The following is a 22,056-nucleotide window of genomic DNA, read 5'->3' as shown; positions in this document are numbered from 1 at the left end:
TCATCATTCACGAGCATGATGAGCGCACGCCCCCGTCGCGTCCCTGCCCTTCTGCAACTCGTCACCCTCAGCTTCAGCTTCAGCGAACTTAAGAGGTTTATAGCAACCCTACCGAGAACGCGCACAGAGAGCAGCTTATCCACTAACACCCCGGAATAACCTATCAGTACCAGAACAAACGAGGGTTTCAACGCAAATATCAAAGGCAAGTACAGACACTTTCACATGAAGTTTTGAATATTGTAATTTAAATATCAACTTGTCAAACTCTACGTCAGTGCTGAGATTTACAGTGCCACTCAGGATATGAATACTTGTTCGAATCTGATACATTGCCATTTCATTTGTAGGCTACTATATAGGCCTATCTATATATCTAGATCAACTCATTAACACTGAAAGGTTTGCTTCCTTAAATGTTTAAGGACATTTTTTATTTAATTTCTGATGACCGAACTGAAAACTCTCAAAACTCATAAATTCAAGTAGACATGACAGACATTATTGTAAGTGTAATGGATATAAGCACACATATTATTACATAGTGATGAAAACACTGTTCACAGTGTGTTTAAGGTAAATTTCAGTAGGCCTATATCTAAAACTGGCTTTTTCATTGCACAAATCAGGGTCTTGGTGACTGTAAAAGCCCTTAATTATAATACTTAAACAAGGTTTTAGTCATTCACATCCACATCTCATCTAGCTATACATATATATATATATATATATATATATATATATATATATATATATATAAACTGATAAATAACCAACTCCGCCATTCTCTAAACACCATGGTGGGTGTGGACTGAAGTCTCTATGTTAAAGCAATGACACCATGTGGTTTACTAGGGAAATCCGGGAATTGGCTGATCTCAAGGACTAACAGTGTTTAGCCATTACATAATGGTGAGTTAGTGTAACTGGTTCAAGTGCTTTTCTGAAGGTCATGAGGACAGATGTCATTTAAGAGATGTACATTAGGTGATGCTTCTGCTCACCATTGACAGAACACACAGCTTTTTAAACATTCAATATATATTTTTTGTCTTTCTTTTAACAAACATGTTTTCACAGTTGCGTCACACACCAGTAAATCTCAGCAACAAGCTGTGAATAGTCTAAATGGTAAAAACATATGGCTCTCATAGAGAAACAATAACAGAAATGTGCTTGTTTTAATGCCCGCAGTCCCAGTAATGGCGTAATTAAATTAAGTCTGCTAGCAAAAATAACCACTTTGATTCTGTCTTTTCCCTTACACACACACACACACACACACACGCACACACACACACACACACACACACACACACACACACACACACACACACACACACACGCACACAGAGTATATTTATTACTCCAAGTAAATAATAATACTGTGCAATTAGTCTGTTGTATTCAGTGATTTCCAAAGGTTATGCAATCTTCACACCACATTTAAATGTTGAATACAATAGTATATGTCAGTGTGGATGTAATTTACAGTAATAGCTAGAGTTCAAAGGGGAATAAAAACTAGGGATTTCTAATCTCGTTCTCTACTGCCAATAATGTTCTGGGGCAGTCAAAATTATACTCATAAAGGCATGCATGCACACAATGTATTCGCTATTTTATCTTACAAAAAATCCAACAAATGGATTAGACATGGTTTAGGTTTGGAAGAAGTGATATTTCTGAGGGTTTGTAATTTATAGGTAAGTAGCTGCAAAGACTAGAGAGAAAAAAAATATAAATCACCAGGAGAAGAAAAACAGCTGTTTTCTTTTTTGTTCAAATTGCACAATAAATTCATTTTCTCTCTCTCTCTCTCTCTCTCTCTCTCTCTCTCTCTCCCTCTCTCTCTGTGTGTGTGTATTGTATTTTTACTTCTACAATGCACTCTTGATTTTCACAGGTTGTAAATCTTTCTTCTCCTTTTTTGTTCCTCAGATCTGCTGTTGTGATGATAAATTCCAGGAGCTGCTGAAGAGTTTACACAAGACATAAAGGACGTCGCTTCCAGTTGCCATTTTGGGATTTAAAAGTGAAATAAAGGTGGCCGACCAGTCGAAACGTATGAAAGAGCTAATATCAGACTGAGGACTAGGTTCCTCTTCATTTCTGCTACAAATCCAGACGTTTCACACCGAATACTGGGAAACAGAATGCCAGCCAAGACACCCATGTACTTAAAGACATCTACACCAAAGCGAGGCAAGAAGTTGAAAATACGGGACGTTCTTTCAGGTGACATGATAAGCCCGCCGCTGGGTGATGTGCGTCACAGTGCTCATGTCGGGCCTGAGGGAGAGGGGGGCATGTTTGGCGATGTGGGATTCTTACAAGGCAAACTTGACATGCTTCCTGCCCTCAGTCAACCGCCCAACTCTCGTTCTCACAGCATGGACAGAAGAATGGATGAGATCTGCGATGTGAACAGCAAGAGCCACACTTACCATCACAGTCATAATTATCATCACAACTCTCTCCTCAAAACCACAATCTCCATGCCGGTGTTCATCGCGCCAGTGCAGCCTCCTCCTAAACCCCCCCGTCTGCATTTAGACGAGCAGCCGACTCCTGTTCATCAGCATCACAGTCCACAGCAGCAGCGCTCCATGTCTGTGTGTGAGGAAGGGATTGGGAAGTGCAGGGATCCCTGCCGTGACCCCACTCTCTCCGCCTCGATCCCAGTCCTGCCACACCTGGTGCCTTCCACGGGCTACTTATCCGAGGCTTCCTCGGACGACTCCATGTCGGAAGGCTGTGGTCCGCTGGATCCAAAACGAGGCTTGAGCCTGGACTCTGATGCAGGGCTCAGTAATGAGGACCTGCGGAGCGAACACTGTGAGTCTCCGGCTATCTCACCCAGTATGTCACGCTCAGAGTCCCTAATGGGTTTGGACCTGGACCTGGGACCATCCATTTTGGATGATGTTCTTAGCATCATGGACCGTTATAAGACTGTGGAGGAGAGACATGAGATATGAGGGGATTCACTTCAGATACTATGATATAAGTGTCAGCTCACCCATGCCATCTTATTATGCCTGTTTCAGAGGACAATGAAAGAATTAGGATTAAAGAGCAATAGCTGGTTGTGCCACAGATGCTGCAGAGTTATGGCACATTTTTAACCACATGTAATTATCACAAATAGGCAATAATTGTGAAAACTCTGTGATGCTGTCATTTAAAAAAATACAATGATCAATCGATCAATTCATTTCCATAAGGCGATCAGGTCATTACACAACAGTGTTAATAGATAACATTACAAGAGCAGTGTGTTCCTGGGTTTTGGTCATTCTGACCTATCTGGAGATGTAAAAAATGCAAGCACTTACAATTTGTTCATTTTTTATATTTGCTGTTACTTATTAAGCTATGTTTAGCAGGGAATGAAATTGGGAGTTTGGCTAGATAGTACATTTTTCTTGTCAAAAACGTTTCATTAAGTTTTGAGGAAGGTATCATTTTTAGGCAAAGTAGGAGCATTTTATCAAGGAATGGCCCAAAATGCTTCCATATGAGAGTAAACATATTATGCAGATAAAACATTGTATTCTGTCTAGCCTGTGATCTAAAATACTTATTTTCCCTGCCTATGAGTACAAAGGAAATCTCTTTGTAAAGGTTTATCTTTGTCGGGATATAATGTATAAAGTATATTTTATTGCATTGTAATATATTAAATAAAAATGTTCATGTAAATAAAAAAATATATATTATAAATATATGCCTCTGGTGTTTCAAAAAAACTTTCTTTCATTTTATCTTTTCATGTATTTATTATTGTATTAATGTTTATTATATACTCTATGGTCAAAATATTAATTATTTAATGAAACATTTTTATATATATTTTGTATTTATTATAATACATTTATTTATTAAATGATTATTATTTTTTTATTTTATTTTTTATTATTTACACTAGACTCTTTAAAATAATTGATGCTAGTAAAGTACAACTTTTCTTTTCTTTTTTAAAAAAATTATTATTATTATTATTATTTTATTATTATTGCAGTCGGGCAGAATATTATTTTTCTAGTGAAAGTTTATTCCGGACTCTTTTTTGATTATTTAGGTCTAACCCCATGCTTCTAGATATACTTCCGCCAAAAAGTTTTATTGACATGGGTATCATCCAATGAGATGAGAGTCTGGGGGAGGGTTTTCAAGCTAACACCCAATCACAGAAGCAAAATACCTTACGCATTTTAATTGCGACAGCTTTTCGTGCTGCTAGGAACGTCCGTATAACTCGATAGTAGTCATTTGTGTAATATACGCGTGACAGTTATATACAGACTTATTATTGTGTGAAATTAAAGAAAACTGACTACAAGAAGTGGTATAGTGCTGTAAAGCTACCAGCTATCATGAAGTGAGTAAAACCGTAAAATTAATTATGGACTAACGTTAGTAGCATTGCTGCAAATCTCCAAACCCAGTGTTTATTTACCAGAAGTTTTCTGCCCTTAATTTCCCCTTTCATCCCTTTAGGTTGAATATCGACGGGCTATTAGTCTATTTTCCCTATGACTACATTTATCCCGAACAATACTCGTACATGCTTGAGCTGAAGAGGACGCTGGATGCAAAGGTGTATAATCCATTCATCCATTGAGCCAATTTCGTCTTATATATTATACAGTAACATTATGGGTAATTTACATGACATTTCATGCAATGTTACATGCTATAGGCCTACTTAATGTAAAATAAAAATCTTAAAGATAAAACATTTAAACTGCTTTTTCTTTTACTTTATACAGAATTATTTATTATTCTCTCGAATTATTATTAACAATTGTTTTTTTGTAATCTTATATTAATTGAGAGACTACATAGCAAATTTGTTCATTTTACATTTGTCTCACAACAGAGGCGTTTAAATGACTTAGTAAAAGTTCAAAGTCATTCAAAAACTTAGATATGTATAATATGTGTATTTATCTATCTATAATTGTTTCTCTCTTCTATTATGTGTGCAAAGGGTCATGGAGTTCTCGAGATGCCCTCAGGAACAGGAAAAACTATTTCTCTTCTTTCCCTCATCGTTGCTTACCAGAAGGCGAGTGATTTCTGAATGACTGTTATGCAATCGGAAACTTCACTATATGATAACTCTGCACATATCTTAATTTATATTTTCACCTCTTGCAGGCTTACCCTTTAGAAGTCACCAAGCTTGTCTACTGCTCTCGCACTGTGCCAGAGATAGAAAAGGTATTCAATAACTGTTTTATATTCAACAACCGCTATTTTGATTGCTTTCCATCAGTTAATCAAGTATGACTTTTCTGCGTCCTCTCTTCTCCTGTCAGGTTGTGGAAGAGCTGAGGAAACTAATGGACTATTATACAAAGCAAACAGGAGCAAAAAACGACTTCCTCGCACTGGCACTTTCTTCACGGAAAAACCTGTGCATTCATCCTGAGGTAGAGGCTGCTAAATGAGCTTCAGTAAAAATGTGTGTGCAGGTGAACTCAAGTGGAAGTGAATGTGTGCTTACAGGTGAGCTCTCTGCGGTTTGGAAAAGAAGTAGATGGAAAGTGTCACAGTCTGACAGCTTCGTATATTCGAGCGCAGCATCACAGTAACCCGAGTCAACCTGTCTGCCAGTTCTATGAGGTATGAAGCATTTCTCAAGTGTATGCTGTAGCATTTGGCCTCTTTATTTATTTTTTTACTTTACAATCCTGCCACAGTTTGTGTCATATGAGTCACTCAGTTTTTGGTCAGTCCCTGTATGCAGGGAATTACAATATATGTTATAGTATTCTAGTGTATGAAATAAATAAATCCATGTAACTAAAATGTTACATGATTTTTTTTTTATATATATATATATATATAAAAAAATAAATATATATATATATATATATATATTTAATGTTTTTAAATAATACATATTTAATTATTATTTAAAAATATTTGTTTCCAAATTGTAATTTGAACTGTATAGTCTTTAATTACTTTTATATTTAAATTAAATGAAAAGTTTTTTTTTGTAAATCTTTTTTTTTTTTCTTGTAATCTAAGTAAAACATTTAAATAACACTATTAAAACAACACTATTAAAATGTAATACCTGTATGCAGGAATTTGATTCAGTTGGCAGACAAGTGCCCATTTCCCCTGGTATATATAACTTGGATGATCTGAAGGACTTAGGGCGTAGAAAGGGCTGGTGTCCGTACTTCCTGGCACGTTACGCAGTGAGTACTTTGCTAGATTTAGTATGATGCTAGATTTAGTATGATATTTTTTTAAGCATGCAATTGATTGTTGTTGCTTTCATATGTTTCTTCATTCAGATTCTTCACGCAAACATAGTAGTGTACAGCTACCATTACTTGCTAGATCCAAAAATTGCAGACGTGGTCTCAAAAGAGCTTGCAAAGAAATCTGTTGTGGTGTTCGACGAGGCTCACAACATCGGTGAGTAGCAAATTGCAGTGCTTGTCACTGTCATCCATATCATGCAGACAGATCATGGTTATTTAAGCTGATGTTGTTCCCTCTAGATAATGTGTGTATTGACTCCATGAGCGTCAACATCACCAGGAGGACGCTGGATCGCTGCCAGACTAATGTGGAAACCCTGCAAAACACCATTAGCAAGTGTGACAAAATAGTGCGAGAGTGAATTAACGAGTGTCTTATTTATTACTACATGGGTAATGTCTTAAATTTCCTGCATTCTGCTTGTTCTTTTAAAGAATTAAGGAAACAGATGCTGCCAAACTTCGAGAAGAATACAGGAGATTAGTTGAGGGTCTTAAAGAAGCAAATGTTGCCCGAGAGACTGACATCTATCTGTCCAATCCAGTTTTGCCTGATGAAATCCTCCAAGGTCAGTTTTTATCATCTACAACGACCCACTAAGTATTTGGAAACACTTAAAGGGTTAGTTCACCCAAAAATGAAAATTCTGTCAGTAATTACTCACCCTCATGTTGTTCCAACCCCGTAAGACTTTCGTTCATCTTCGGAACACAAATTAAGATATTTTTGATTAAATCTGAGAGCTGTCTCACTCCTCCACAGGCTTATGGACACTATAACTTGCTGGCCCAGAAAATGTATTAAAGACATTGTTAATATAGTCCAAGTGACTCCAGTGGCTCTGTGTTGCACGTCACCACGTAGGCTCACTATTGGGCGACGCTGGTCATGTGTGTGATACGTGGTGACGTGCAACACAGACGCGCTGCGCTAAAACACTACGTGAAAAGACTCGAGGCCCAGAGAGAAGGAAATGAAAAGTGGAATAAAGTCGTTATTTTTGTTTGTTTTTGCACACAAAAAGTATTCTCGTCGCTTGATAAACTTAAGATTGAGCCACTGGAGTCACTTGGACTATATTAACGATGTCTTTAATACATTTTCTGGGCCAGCAAGTTATAGTGTCCATAAGCCTATGGAGGAGTGATCCAGCACTCTTAATTTAAAAAAAATATCTTAATTTGTGTTCCGAAGATGAACGAAGGTCTTATGGGGTTGGAACAACATGAGGGTGAGTAATTACTGACAGAATTTTCATTTTTGGGTGAACTAACCCTTTAAAAAGATGCCTGTCATTGAATTAGATACAATATATCAAACCAATTTGCATCTGCGAACAATTTTTGATGATGACTTTTAACCAGCTGGTCCCATATTTTTAGTTAGATACTTTTCGTCTTGATTTTGAATTATACAATATCTATCCTATCAAATGAAGCGTAATAGACTTCTTTTGTGAAATGTTTTGCTTCAAATTGCTATATTTCTTTAAATGACATATTTAGATTTATAAAGTAAAGACATTCATACATTTTTAAGTGTGGCTTCAGTGTCCAGATATGTTTGACACATGCGACTCTCACTACAGAGGCTGTTCCTGGCAGCATCCGCACCGCAGAGCACTTTGTAGGCTTTATGAAGCGCTTCCTCGAGTACCTGAAGGCACGTTTGCGGATCCATCATGTGGTGCAGGAGAGTGCTCCTCAGTTCCTCAAAGACATCTTCGAGAAGGTCTGCATTGACCGCAAACCCCTGAGGTGAGAAAAATACACAGTCAGTTTCTTCTGCCACCCCGTACTGGAAATTAGCCTGGTAATACCAAACTCTGCTACTTCGCTTTGCTTCGTAGACAGAGTCTGGAATGGCATAATAGAGAAGTGTTTTCTCTCGCGCGGGGGGCGCTTGTCTGAAGTTTAAAATCATTGGTTACCCGTAAGCCAATCACATAACGTTTGGTTATGGCGTGTGTTATGCGCATGCTCAGCCGCATCTAACTTCCACTGTAAACACATGTATGATGCGAAAACAAAACCATCGAGCGAAATACTGTGCGCGACTTTTGCAGATTATGTGAAGTAAAAATCAACGCATCCACGGTACAATCAGCGTCTACGTCACGGCTCTCAGCCCGCCCTCTGTTCGTTGATTGGCCCGGCTGTTTTCAGGCCGGAGGCAAACGGAAAGCTATTACGCTGTATCAGACTGACTACAGAAGCGAAATGAAATTGAGCGGAAGTAAGAAGTCTGACGTAGTCAGGCTAACTGGAAATAGCACTGATGGTCATCATTATTAAGTAACGAAGCCACATATTCACCCCAGCCTAAATGTATATTTAATCCACTTCCAGATTTTGTGCCGAGAGGCTGCGCTCACTGCTGAGGACGCTGGAGATTGCAGACATCGCTGACTTCTCAGCCATTACCCTGATCTCACACTTTGCCACACTTGTCAGCACCTACAGCAAAGGTAAGAAAGCCTCATCCTGCCCTCCCGCCACCATGACGGTGCAGTCTTGTTTACCCTTGTTCTGCAACTTTACATGGAAATCCAGTCACTCCAATTGGAATCCACGTGATCAGGAATTTAGCGTGAGGGCAGAACATTTAGCAGATTTTGCAGCGTTTAAGTTAACACCGCAGCGACCAACAGAAAGCTGCTCTACTAATGTTTTCCTTCAAAAGTGAGTTCTTATGAGTAATAATTTTCTTTTAGGCTTCACCATCATCATTGAACCCTTTGAAGATAAAACGCCAACAATAGCGAATCCTGTTCTTCACTTCAGGTGCATTCATTCTGCAATATGTCATTTCTATTAGATGTCTATTCATTTCAGTTTATTAGCATTATCACTAACTCTTCCTGTCTCTGCAGTTGTATGGACCCCTCTATCGCCATAAAGCCAGTGTTTGGGCGTTTTCAGTCAGTTATCATCACATCAGGGGTAAGCTGTGCTCCTCAATCCATATGCCGCTATCTTTGCATGAATATTAGATTACACACACCCTACCCACTAATCTCTTCATTATAATCCCACTGTAACACTCATGCCATCTGTGTAAGACACACTTCACTTTCACCCTAAAGTGTGCTGGCCAAGTGTCACTTGTCATCAAACCTCAGTAGCCTACACTTCCACATCATCCGTTATTATCTTCTGAAGTTATTTATTTGAGAAACTTCACTATTCTGGGTTAGCTAGGATTTAGGATCATTTTTAATTCTCTCTCCGAATTAGACGCTCTCTCCGCTGGACATCTACCCACGCATCCTTGATTTCCGCCCAGTGACTGTGGCTTCCTTCACCATGACACTGGCACGAACCTGCCTGTGCCCTCTTGTGAGTTATGACTATGGCAATGTCACCAAACTGTTTGTGCAAATATTTGCATATTTAATTGAAAGTTTTGAAAGAAGATATATGAGACGGATGTCAAAGACAAGCCCCCCCCCCCCTTACTTAATAATGACTTAAATACTTATGTTATCCTCTGGCCCCCTGTATGAGAACCACTGCATTAAGCTGTATTAGAAATCTAGACAATTTTTTTCCCCATTTTATTTCCAGATTGTTGGTCGAGGGAATGATCAGGTAGCGATGACCTCCAAGTTTGAGACCAGAGAAGATTTTGGTAAGTTGTTTTGTGAATTTTGTTTGTGAAATTGGCTTTATTTTGTAGTGCTGTTGAAAGAGAACCATTTTATTTACTACATCCCATAGCTGTGATCCGGAACTATGGAAACTTGCTGCTGGAAATGTCCGCCGTTGTCCCTGACGGAATTGTGGCATTCTTCACAAGTTACATTTACATGGAGAACATTGTGGCCTCCTGGTATGAACAGGTATAAAGAAGCAACTTGATTCCTTCTCCGATCCTTTAAAGTGCTGTTATTATAATCATGACTAATTAACTTGCTGGATTTGTAGGGAATCCTTGAGAACATCCAAAGGAACAAGCTCATTTTCATAGAGACCCAAGATGCAGCCGAGACTAGCATGGCCCTGGAGAAGTATCAGGAGGTCAATAATCATTGGGTTTTTAATGCTCCCTAATCCTATTTCCCTTAATCGTCTTATGTAATGTTGACTTTATTTTAAGTGTCCTGCAATAATGTAATCACTTTTGTTATCTTTCACTTTCAGGCCTGCGAGAACGGCAGAGGAGCAATTCTGCTCTCCGTGGCAAGAGGGAAAGTGTCCGAGGGGATTGACTTTGGTGGATACTGGTCCCTTGATCAATTTAGCGCTGTTTGTTTTTAATCCGCAAATTCTTTAATAAAATTAAGTTAAACCTTTTGTTGATCAGTTTTTCCTTTTAACCCCCAGTTCATCATTTTGGTCGTGCCGTTATCATGTTTGGAGTGCCGTATGTTTACACTCAGAGCCGAATCCTCAAGGTATGTAGAGCTCCTAGATCATGATTTCTAATACTGTCTGTAACTAATAAAAACCCTGACCCGTTTGCTTGAATCAGGCACGGTTGGAATACCTCAGAGAGCAGTTTCAAATCCGGGAAAATGACTTCCTGACGTTTGATGCGATGCGGCATGCGGCTCAGTGTGTGGGTAGGGTCATCCGAGGCAAAACAGACTATGGCCTGATGATCTTTGCAGATAAAGTAAGTAAACTGGTGGGAAAGTAGCATGCGAACGTTTCTTTGTCATTTAATTGTTATTTTTCCCCTCAGCGTTACGCACGAGCAGATAAGCGAGGAAAGCTGCCCCGCTGGATCCAGGAACACCTCACAGATGGAAGCCTAAATCTGACCATTGATGAGACGGTGCAGTTAGCCAAACACTTTCTGCGACAGATGGCACAGCCCTTCAGACAGGTACGGTCAAATCATGGGTGACCACGGTCATCGATTCAATGATCTAAACCTCTCGTGTTAGAAGCAACTGAAATCATGTGTATGCAAAAAGTGAGAGCGTATCGATACGTTGTCTGGGATGAGTTTGTGAGGTGCATAATTCTCATAAGAATCTTTGTGTGGCAGGAGGATCAGTTGGGTTTGTCTCTGCTGACCCTGGAACAATTGCAGTCTGAGGATATGCTCCAGAAAATTGCTCAGATTGCGCATCAGGCCTGAGGTCTCTTACAGCGGAAAGGAACAGAACTGAGAAAATGTGTATATATGTATTTTTTTAAAGTGTTTTCTACAACAATCCCAGAAGCATTAATAAATGCTGTTCTTTAACCAGTGTCGTTCTGTACTGTTTGAAGTGCAACATGCTGTCTCAGAAGCAGCTGTAGAGGGCACAAACGCACACTAAATCACAACTGTAGATCACCAGGGGCCTCATTTATAAAACGTGTGTATGCACAGATTTGTCAGGTTCTAAGACGACGTATGCGCTTTTCCTTATGGAAGAGAGTCGGAGAACCTGTTTGGAAATCGAAGCAATTCTTGCCGCTCACCATACTCAAGTAAAGGATTTGGATGTTGAATGGTGTATATTTCAAGATCATTTGTGATTTATAAATTTCACATCTAGAAGAGAGGCATACTTTTTTTGTGCGTACGTTTGTTCCCTGAATCACATGTACACACATTTGAGAAATGAGGCCCCAGCTATTGATTCGGGCCATATCAGCTGTCATTCACCTATTTATCAGACAGTACACATTTTGATTAAGACAGAGGTAGAACAATTTTATTTGGTTCATCAGCAACATTGTGTACATAAATATACTCTCTAAGCTCATATGTGCATAATGTAACATTCAACCATGTAGCATGTACAACTGTTTAGATTATGTAACAACTCATTGAATTATAGGTCCGAATGCCTTTACCTCTCAATAACAACTTCCACTAAACTAGATTCAAGTTATATACTGTAAATTACTCTTGTACCCTGAAGTTCTGCTCTTATAAAATCCTTCCTATAATGATGAGCGCTAAAACAATAGTACAGCATATATCGACAATATGTGCTTGAAATTGAAAAATAAAAAGTCCCTTATTTTATAGGCACAAGTAAGTACCACAATTTTTTTTACATTACCTCAGCAATGCATTTCATTTATCTTGGAATGTAACATGTAGCTTTAATTAGGAATTTTAAGTGCATTTAGATCCGATTTTAAGATTTATGTGCAATTGAAATTGTTCAATTCCAATACTATAATTTTACTGCATGATGGTGTGAGAACATGGAATGTATTTCACATAATACTACACTATTCTAAATAAACAGTAAGGTGCTGTCACGTTAGCAAACTTCTGGAGAAATGTTTTGGTCAATGTGACAAAATTGCACATCCAACTTGAGGAAAATTTGCATGGGGAACTTTTTCGCTCTCGCACAAAACTCCCAATCATGTGGATTCCTATTGAAAAGACTATTTTGCCAAGCAACAAAGAACACTGCATCCTGCTGAAGGCTGTGGTAAAATTACAGTAATTGTAGGAATGATTATGTATTAATATTGGATAGTATTATTAAGAAAACCTCAATCTGGTCTTAGCTTTGGAATGCAATAAGTTAAAATTCACTGTGACTTTTTATAATGCAACTGACTTTAAAAAACAACAACACAGAGATCAAACTGATTTCAACAAAGTAAAAAAAAAGCTGCTTTTTGCAAAGCCAAAGTGTGCTTCCTTTTCCCAGGAGCACTTTGACAGACTGCATTCATTGTCTCATTCTATTTCACATATTATTATCAAATACGATCTCCGCAGTGATTACAGACCATTCAGATGTTGACATCTCTTCAAGGTGTCCTGATGTGTGGCTGAAGGTTAGCTGTGTCCACCCAGAGACGAGCGGCGGGCTAAACTCTGCGTGCTGGAACTCAGACCCCGTGTGTCTGTCAGCCTCTTGGGCTTCTGAAAAGACAAAACTAGGCTTTAATCATCTGTTAATCAATCTCGATCTAATTCCTGTGAAATTATACCCTTCCATTCATCAGTCAAAACTTTATGGTCACTAAATGTTTTATATTTTATTTTTTAAAGAAAATACTTTCATTCAGCAAGTGACAGTAAAGACATTTACAAAAGATTTCTATGAATAAATGCTGTTCTTTTGAACTTTCTATACATCAAAGAACCCTGAAAAACAGTTTTCAACATTGATAATAATAAGAAATGTTTTTGGAGCACCAAATCAACATTTTGAATGATTTCTGAAGGATCATGTGACACTGAAGACTGGAGTAATGATTCAAATTATTACAAAAAACGTTTTAGCGCACCTCTCCTAAACAAGATTTGAGGTATCATACATGTCCAAACCGCAACCGGTGGGAAAACAGTTGAACATTTATGGTTAGGGGTCTGTTCAAATCCCAAACCAAAAGTATGAGAAAACTATATGAGGAATACTTGAGAAAATTTGAAAGCAAAGACTCAGCACTTACCATAGCAGCCTCTTGATTCTCTTTAAGACCCACATTAAGCACATTGAGAGAGTTGGCTCTCTTCATCCTTTTTAAAAATAGAGTAGTAGTTAAAAAATTCTGCTTTGTTCTACATAAAAAGTGATGAGAACTGAACAAAAAGCAGAATATCATTACCCAGCAGCTCGAGGGGTCGTTTCTTGTGTCCCGACTCCTTTCAGCTTCCGAACAAGTTTTTCGCTGCTTCGTCTTATGGATTCCCGGAGCTTGGTAAATGATCCGCTGCGCTTTAGACTTCCTAGTCCATCCTACAGTACACACACACACACACACACAAAGAGGAAAATGTCAAAGAAAAAGCTATTTCTCCTTATAAAACATATATTTGGATTGGAAACATACCTGTCTAGAGCATCCCTCCTCTGTATGTATCCAAACAGGTCGTTCGTCCCCTTTATAGAGGTGAAAATATTACTTTACTATTGGACAGGTATGTTTAATAGGCCAAACTACGGTGCATAGATAATTCTCTGATGTAAAATTAATTTTACCTTCCACTGAGCCGAACTCCTTCTCATGAGCACGAGTCAGAATCTCTTTATAAAGAGCCTCAGCTTGCCTGTATTTACCCTGCTTGAGGTAGCAGGAGGCCTGAGGAGCACATGAAACGGTATGTTATATAACACGCATTATATAATACTGCTATTGTTATAAAATAACTCATTTCCAATCCTCACCAGGTTGTTCTTCGTCTTGGCCACATTGGCATCGTCAGGACCCAGCTGGCTCTGGTAAATGTGCAGGGCACGTTCATAGTATTGCTCCACCTCCTGGTATTTGCCCTGATTCTGGCATAGGAGGGCTAAGTTATTCAGCTGCTTGGCTACATCAGGGTGATCCATCCCAAGCACCTGTCAACAGACAAATATAGACAAGATATTTAGACTAGACCAGTGGTTCTCAACCTTTCTGACTCCAAGGCCCCACAATGTCCAACACAATATTTAAAGGCCCCATGACTTTTTCCAGTTGTTCTTGATTTACTGGATAAAGATAAAGGATATTTTCAAGATAGGAATCCTGGTTCTTCAAAGACAAAAAAAAAAAAAAAAAAAAGTGTACAAACTTTTCTTTCAAAAGTGGATATGATCTGACAGGTGGGATCACCATTCTTCTATTATGTCAGTACCTTTTCTCTGATCTCCAGAGCTCTTTTACACAGTGGCTCCGCCTCTTTGTACTTCCCCCTTTTTCCATACAACACGGCCAGATTATTCAGAGTAGCTGCCACCTACAAACACAAACACATCAATTCAAGGAAAGGGATCTAAGAATTTGTTGACTTCCTAAAGAAATCGAACAGTACATACTGCTGGATGGTCCATGCCTAACGTCTTCTCACGGATGGCCAATGCATCATTAAGGAGATTGGCAGCTTCCTTGTATTTGTTCTGATCCCTTTAAAGCAACATATTAATAATTATTATTTAATAAGCTTATCATTTAAACACAACTTAATATTGATTCTGTAAATTATAATTATTTGATGTTCCATTCCATATAACTGACCTGTACACTAAAGCCAGGATATTGAGCATGGTGGCGACATCTGGGTGGCTGTGGCCCGAGGATTTCTCCAGGTCCTCCAGAGCTTGCTTGCAGAGTGGCACGGCCACCTCGTAGCGGCCCTGAGAGGCGTACTGGATCACCAGGTTGTGGAGCGTTCGCAGTCGGGCAGGGATCTCATATCCTCCCTGCTGGGCAGCAGCGGCGGCACTACTGTGTGGCCGAGACACTGCAAATACAAGAGCTGCACTGAGACGCACATGCACATGCTCCAATAGATAGATCATGAGTTCAAATCCATCTTGTGACATTTCTCAATTTCCTCTACCCTTATCGAAATAAAAAAGGGCAATCTTTCAGAAATTTACATTTAATGTGAGGTTCTACTAAACTGTCCTAACTGTGCTTGAAATCAAACACCACACTAAACCTAGCTTACTCTAACCTAACAGCTGACATGGCAAAAACTCTGAAAACAAATGTGTAAAGGAACAGCTGTGGTCAGTGAGGGATGATGTACTGTGTGATTGCTCCTCTTCTTCAGTAGGAAAGAGATCATCAAGGGATTCCTTCCCTGAAGAAGCATCTTTATCCTCCTGTAACAAACAAACATGAACATTTTGTGATATATTTCGGAAAGCCTTTAGACTAGTGGTTCTCAATCATGGTGTCAGGGCCCACAAGGGGGCTTCAGCACACTTCCAAAATCACTATTATGATTAAAATGATTCTTAAAATGTTAAAATCATCAAATTCTAATTGAAATTAAAATGCTAAAAAACTAACAAAGCAAGATGTAATATACATTCATATTTCTTTTTCTTATTTGTCCTTATTGAAGAACATGCAGTTCTTAAAATGACTTTTCCAGGTCTAGAAATCACACTTATAAAGTTATAAAATACTTACAAACAATATTAATACAACTTTTTTTAATTTTAACCATTTAAGTCATCTTGAGGCACCTAGTTGAGATACTGGATTATACAACTAGATTTTGATCTATTGATTGAGCCATCAAATGTATATCTTATGCTTATTATTCTGGTAAAAATAAACATTTTATTTAGACAAGATATTTAAAGGTATATAAATAAGTGCTGTTATGTGCACTAGATTTTCAAAAGTTGAAAAATGCAATCATATTTCTTTTTTCTTATTGAAGAACATACAGTTCTTAAAATCACAAAAAGAATCATGGCTAATCAATTTGATATATCAATACTCCTCAGTTTTTGTTAACAAATTACAGTAGAAATGCAGAAACAGTCTTCGCCTATATGGAGGTCTTCGTCAAAAAGTTGCGTGTTTCTTTAATTTTGCGTACTTTTATGTCCCAGGGGTTGATTTTTACTAAAACTAATAGATTTAAACTTTTTCCTTTTGTTATAGCAAGGCCAAACTGACTTGTAACCAATGCTTTGTCATACCATGCATTTATTTCTTGCTACTTTTCAAATGCCTTTCTATATGAATATTATTTGTTTTAGCATTGTCCCAAACCCTTGTCCCAGACTTTTGATAAAATATGAAAATCCCTCATAAACATATGAATTACATTACATGTTTAAAACTATGATAATCCCCCAAAAAAGTTAACATAACTATACAAATAAATATAATTTATATCACTTACGACTGTCCCACTGCTGTGTGCTGGTTAATTCCCAACATAAATTAAAAAAATATACTTAAGATGAAATACAAGATGCAATGTGTGAATAAAATAAAGATAAATATTACTTGTGTTATATTACATTTATAATACAATTATATTACTCATTACCAATCAATCTGTAATTGTCAAATTATTCAAGAAGTGTGAAAATATTATTTAATTGTGTGTATTTGAGAAGACAAAGGAGTCTGCCATTTTATTAATATTTAAAAAAGTCATTTCCACCACAGAATGCTAGTATTAAATACAACTTGAGATGTGGTGTAAATGACACTGTGGTGGGAATTGTTTTATTAACGTTTGTTTAATTAGTATCAGGAAACATGATTGAGCACACAACAATAGAACCACAAAGCTAGTCTAGAACAAAATGTTTAGCCTAAGAACCTAACATTAACTGTATGAATGTTTTGAAGATGAACCCTTACCAGTGGCGGCTCTTCGTGGTCGTACTTGCGGATGCTGCTCATGAACTGCAGGTGTCTGTTCTGCTCCTCTAAAGTAACCACTTCCTGTTCCCGCTCCTGTAGCTGCAGCTGGGCCCGGGCCAGCTCGTCCCTCAGCCACTGGTTCTCCTGGCACAACCTCCGCACCTGAGCACGCAACTTCTGCTTCTCTGCCTCCAAGGAGCCCAGGTGTGCTGACAGCGCCATCATTACCTGGATGAGCGGGAAACAGACAGCTAAGGGTGAGTGGAAATGCTCTTAGCGTGACAGATGAATGAAGATGACTGCGTCGCTCACTTGTGCCTCTCCTAAGCCCAGCTCAATCCTCTCCAGAGACTCTAAAATGATGCTGGTCTTCTCCTGCTCCAGGCTGCCGCTCTCGCTGGACTTCTGGCTCTGGAGCGTGTCCTGCAGGCTGTCCAGCAGCGTGCGGTTCTCTCCACGCAAAGCTTCCAGCCCTGCGATGACCTGCTGGGTGCTGCATATGATTTCCTCCCCTGACAACATGTCTGACCTCAGTACCTGGAGAGGAAAATATGTATTTGGTATTAATGTGCATTTACTGTGAAAATTGAGCATGATTCTAAGGACCTTTTCGTATGCAGAAATGCATTATAACTTTCCTACTAAAATGATGGAAATTATTTAAGGGGGGGGGAATTGACAAATAGTTCAAACTTTCTTACATGAGGAGAAGGGTCACATTTACACTGCTGTTCAAAAGATGTTAAGATGAATTAATACTATTATTCAGCAAGAATGCATTAAAATACAAATGATTTTTATTTCAAATAAATGCTGTTCTTTTAAACTTTCTATTAATCAAAAAATCATGAAAACAAGTTTCCACAAAAATATTAAGCCGTTTTAACACTGATAATAATTAGAAAAGCATTTTAGAATGATTTTTGAAGGATCATGTGACACTGAAGACTGGGGTAATGATGCTGAAAATTCAGCTTTGCCATCACAGGAATATATTCAAATAGAAAACAATAATTTTAAATTGTAATAATATTTCACAATATTACTTTTTTTTTTTTTTTACTGTATTTTTGATCACAGTGAGTATGAGAGACTTCCCAACCCTTAACTTTTTAAGTATCCAAATGGTGTACATGCAAATGATAAATCTACACAGATCAAAACCCAAAGTGTAGCTACTGTATAGACTGAATTGAGCCAGATTTACTGATTTAAAAAAAAATGTGTGCCCTTTTTTACAACTTCCAGTCAGAAGCTCAAAATAAATACTTTTCTAGTGTATTTCCACAGCATATTTTATAGTTCAGCACAAAAAGGCTGCTACACTTACTTCGGTTACATAAATTTACGCAGACATCACTGTTAAACACTGTAAATAAATAAACACTGCTACGAAATATCACAGGTGATTTGTCAGCCAGAAAATGGTCTGAAAAATGTGTAAACAAACTCTACACAAGCAACTACTAAACACGCATATGAGAGTCACAGGTAAAATTACATAAGATACAACACAGTATAGAATATCAGAAACTGACCTTAATTCACAATCTCCTTAGGCGGCAAAGAAAGAAAAAGCTTCATAATAAAAAGGCATTCTCTGATGGGAAAAGAGTTAAAAGTAACTGCACAAGCAAAACAGCACTGTATGTGTGATATGTTCAGATGGGCAATACACAGGTTTTTCAGGAAGCACCAAAGAACACAACTAGGCCTATTTTAGTTTTAAGGGAATGAGAGCTGAGACCCGTTATAGCCTTAAAAGACTTAAGTGAAGTGTAGTAGTGTAGTGAAGCTTCTTTGCCACCCCAACCAGATGAAAACAAGCAGAAGGGTTACTAGGTAAGAATCAGTTTACATGTAGGAACAAAGATCCCTCTGGGGAGGTAAAGACCTGAGATAATGTTTACGCCAGACTGATGAGGTCATCATACACGGGATACATGGTTTTAATGGTAATTAATTGAGAAAATAACAAAACGATGATTACGTATGTCAACAGCTGTTGCTGTTGAAAAAGCTCTTCATTTCTGATTTGTTTGAAATGACATTGCATACCCTGATTTAATGATGCAGTTCAACACTTAAATGATTCCCCTCCAAAATATCTGTCATTATTTATTCACCCTCACGTCATTTCAAACTGTGGAACACAAAAAGAGAAATTTTGAACATTGTGCTGGTCGCTCTTTCTCGTGCAATTATTATTGCAAGGTTTCAAGACTACAAAAGGATGCAAGACAATCATAAGTGTCGTAATGCTTGTTCATATGACTAGTGTGCTATATTGCAAGTCATCTAATTCAGACTAAATTTCAGTCTGTTTGTTATAAAAGCTATTGTATGGCTTCGGGGGACAGAACAAGAGTCATATTTTGTCATTTTAGAGGTTGACAAACCCAATCATTGTTTACTTTCAGTGTAGTGAAAAGAATGGCTAAATGATCATGGAAGAAAGAACATCATACCAGTTTGGATTGACAGGAGGTTGGGCAAATAATGATAAAAATTTTATCTATTGGATTTGACTTTTGAATACTACAGTATTACTAAGTATATTTATATTTAAATAGCCTATATACATTTTTAAATTATATATAAGGTATATATGTAGCCTAGTATATATAAACCTAAAATGAATCAACTGAAATAATATCTCCTTATAATAAACACGCTATAACACGATGGGTAGACCCTTTAAAAAGTGATTTTTAGTGATGATAATTGCAGTCGACTTAATGAACTAGTCGACTTTTACCAGACTAGCAGTAGTATCGAAGGTTAATTCAGGAAAACAAACACTGAAAATGAAACGAGAGTGTAACAGTCTATTAAACCGCACAGTAAAGCTGTTTATTTTCCCAGCTCATTAAAAGAGACTATCGGTCAGTGAGCGTCAAGTCAACAGCTGATATTTATTTACCTGCAGTAACTCGGACAAGTGTCCGCGACGCGTCCCAACTTTACAGCCAGACAATTCCGACTAAAATATTCCACATCACATCTTTATTTCCTCGATGTTGTGGCGATAAATGAGTACAGCCTCCGTCGCGGTCATTCATTTACCTGTTGTTGCGTCGCAGACAGGCTGAATTAACAGCGCTTACCTGATCCGTCAGTTCACACCATGTACGGCGGCTGCGCGTGACCACACAGAGCGAGGCCACCTATCTGTGACACTCTGAACTGCGTCTGACTGAGCAACAGCATCATATTTTATTTAAATCTCGTTCTATTATATTTTTGTTATCAGTAATGTACAGCCTATTCATATTTTGTTACATTTCGTTGTTTGTATTTTTTGGTATTGTGTACTGTGAACCACATCTGCCAGTTTTTATTACTGTAAATTTAACGAGGCAGTGTATGTAAATATTTCAGTTATGATCCCAAAGCCTCACATTGCATCGATTTGATTGTTTTGTTAATGACAACATTAGTGAGGCAGCCCACTGGTGAAAATAACAAAATCTAAAAACTAAACAAAAACTATAGGTAGGCCTAATGATAAATATTGATGATGACAAGCCGTCTAGGTAGAGTTGCTTTTTCCCTCAGTGCCTGGCAACAAAAACATAAAACAATGCTGACAAAGTAAATGCCTGTGTAAATCTATTTGTTACATCACACAGTCACAAATCAGTCTAAACAAACTGGACATGCCTAGGGAGGAGTCTTTCTGTGATGCCACATTGGCAAAGTTTCAATAAAGCCGCTTAGGGTGAGTTGGGGTAAGAGGGTGGGGGTGTTGTCTGGGTGTGTAAAATAAGCAGCATTAGCCTCGGACCCATCAGACGGGCTTAACTTAATGATAGGAACCGTACAGATCAGGATGCATGTTGGAAACGAGTTGAGTTTAACATACAAACTTATCAAAATGAGACTGTGCAGAGTTGAGGGTGAGGAAAGGGAGGGATCAACTCATTCAGAATGCAAAAGACAAAGAAAAAAGGCTGATACTAGCAGCACTTTGCTGCATGGAAAGATTTAGGAAGAAAAATTAGTCGAGGGATGCAAAGAGGAAGGAGCGTGATGCCGATGGAGCAACTGTGGGCAGATATATGAGACTGGAGTGATTAATGGTTCAGCTGCTAGAGGAGCTGGGGGCAAATCTACTCCCAAAAAGGGCAGCTAGGCTGGGCCAGTGCAGTGTAATGTTCTCAAACGGGGAAAGAGCTAATCTATATCTCTAAATGTGATGAGGCCAAAGTCAATAGAACCACTAAAACCCATTTTTATCTCTCCGCTCACTCTGTTGTGTCAGCTCAACCACACTTTTATGTGGCATGACTTAATTATGTGAGGACACTAGACAGTGTCTGAAATTGTCAGTAAAATGCAAATTCAAGAAATATTATTCCCCAACAACATGAACAAACAATTACAATTCTATCACCCCCAAACATAAATATGTGGTTATAGACTTACAAAGTAGCAATAGGGATGTATTGTTACTAAAAAAATATTACAATTTGAATAGATAACTGATAATTCTGATATCATTTAGTTTCACAGTGGCTCATAAATGGGACATTATTAGGGGAAAAATAACCAATGATTTTTCTCTGAGTAGCCAGCTACTCATATTTTATGGCTGTAAAAACAGCTTTATACAACATAGAATATAATTTTTTATATTCACATGTATGTGTAATAATATATAAAATGATTAATAATAACAACATGTAATATTATTGTCAGGATATAGACAGGCACAGGAAAGAGAGAGGTAGAACTTGAGAAC

The 22,056-nt window shown here is 38.0% G+C and overlaps 3 protein-coding genes across 10 annotated transcripts; 2 read left to right on the top strand and 1 right to left on the bottom strand.

Moving 5' to 3' along the window:
- On the top strand, nucleotides 1–3,797 carry LOC311297271 (cdc42 effector protein 2). Its single transcript, XM_084419493.1, has 2 exons — nucleotides 1–205; nucleotides 1,942–3,797. The coding sequence occupies exon 2, from the start codon at nucleotides 2,157–2,159 to the stop codon at nucleotides 2,979–2,981; it is 825 nt and encodes a 274-aa protein (XP_084275619.1). The 5' UTR covers nucleotides 1–205; nucleotides 1,942–2,156; the 3' UTR covers nucleotides 2,982–3,797.
- Nucleotides 3,798–4,210: 413 nt separating this feature from the next.
- On the top strand, nucleotides 4,211–11,487 carry ercc2 (excision repair cross-complementation group 2). The gene is made up of 23 exons (XM_084418802.1): nucleotides 4,211–4,384; nucleotides 4,504–4,603; nucleotides 4,997–5,074; nucleotides 5,167–5,229; nucleotides 5,328–5,441; nucleotides 5,518–5,634; nucleotides 6,105–6,221; nucleotides 6,321–6,444; nucleotides 6,531–6,627; nucleotides 6,726–6,859; nucleotides 7,880–8,048; nucleotides 8,640–8,758; nucleotides 9,005–9,074; nucleotides 9,164–9,233; nucleotides 9,528–9,629; nucleotides 9,858–9,921; nucleotides 10,011–10,132; nucleotides 10,218–10,310; nucleotides 10,434–10,506; nucleotides 10,617–10,687; nucleotides 10,765–10,908; nucleotides 10,978–11,121; nucleotides 11,287–11,487. The coding sequence occupies exons 1-23, from the start codon at nucleotides 4,380–4,382 to the stop codon at nucleotides 11,377–11,379; spliced, it is 2,283 nt and encodes a 760-aa protein (XP_084274928.1). The 5' UTR covers nucleotides 4,211–4,379; the 3' UTR covers nucleotides 11,380–11,487.
- klc3 (kinesin light chain 3) lies at nucleotides 6,656–20,501 on the bottom strand. Of its 8 annotated transcripts, XR_014628715.1 has the most exons (16): nucleotides 20,236–20,445; nucleotides 18,851–18,866; nucleotides 17,625–17,849; nucleotides 17,310–17,540; nucleotides 15,724–15,799; nucleotides 15,207–15,432; nucleotides 15,008–15,095; nucleotides 14,827–14,928; nucleotides 14,375–14,548; nucleotides 14,189–14,288; nucleotides 14,040–14,089; nucleotides 13,815–13,945; nucleotides 13,659–13,725; nucleotides 12,990–13,125; nucleotides 7,566–8,043; nucleotides 6,656–6,904 (listed from the first exon to the last, which is right to left on the bottom strand). XR_014628715.1 is itself a non-coding variant. In XM_084418804.1 (14 exons), the coding sequence occupies exons 3-14, from the start codon at nucleotides 17,832–17,834 to the stop codon at nucleotides 13,039–13,041; spliced, it is 1,542 nt and encodes a 513-aa protein (XP_084274930.1). In that variant the 5' UTR covers nucleotides 17,835–17,849; nucleotides 18,851–18,866; nucleotides 20,236–20,445; the 3' UTR covers nucleotides 11,921–13,038. The 8 variants fall into 8 exon arrangements, 5 of the variants coding, with proteins under 5 accessions (XP_084274930.1, XP_084274932.1, XP_084274933.1 ...); XR_014628713.1 differs by lacking the exon at nucleotides 18,851–18,866 and having other exon boundaries at nucleotides 20,219–20,500; XR_014628714.1 differs by lacking the exon at nucleotides 18,851–18,866 and having other exon boundaries at nucleotides 20,420–20,465.
- Between the last annotated feature and the right edge of the window lie 1,555 nt (nucleotides 20,502–22,056).

This window comes from Rutilus rutilus, assembly GCF_951802725.1.
Source record: "Rutilus rutilus genome assembly, chromosome: 9".
NCBI classification, from domain to species: Eukaryota; Metazoa; Chordata; class Actinopteri; order Cypriniformes; family Leuciscidae; genus Rutilus; species Rutilus rutilus.
Note: the sequence above shows the minus strand (reverse complement) of the source record. Positions and strands in the feature narration are given on the sequence as shown.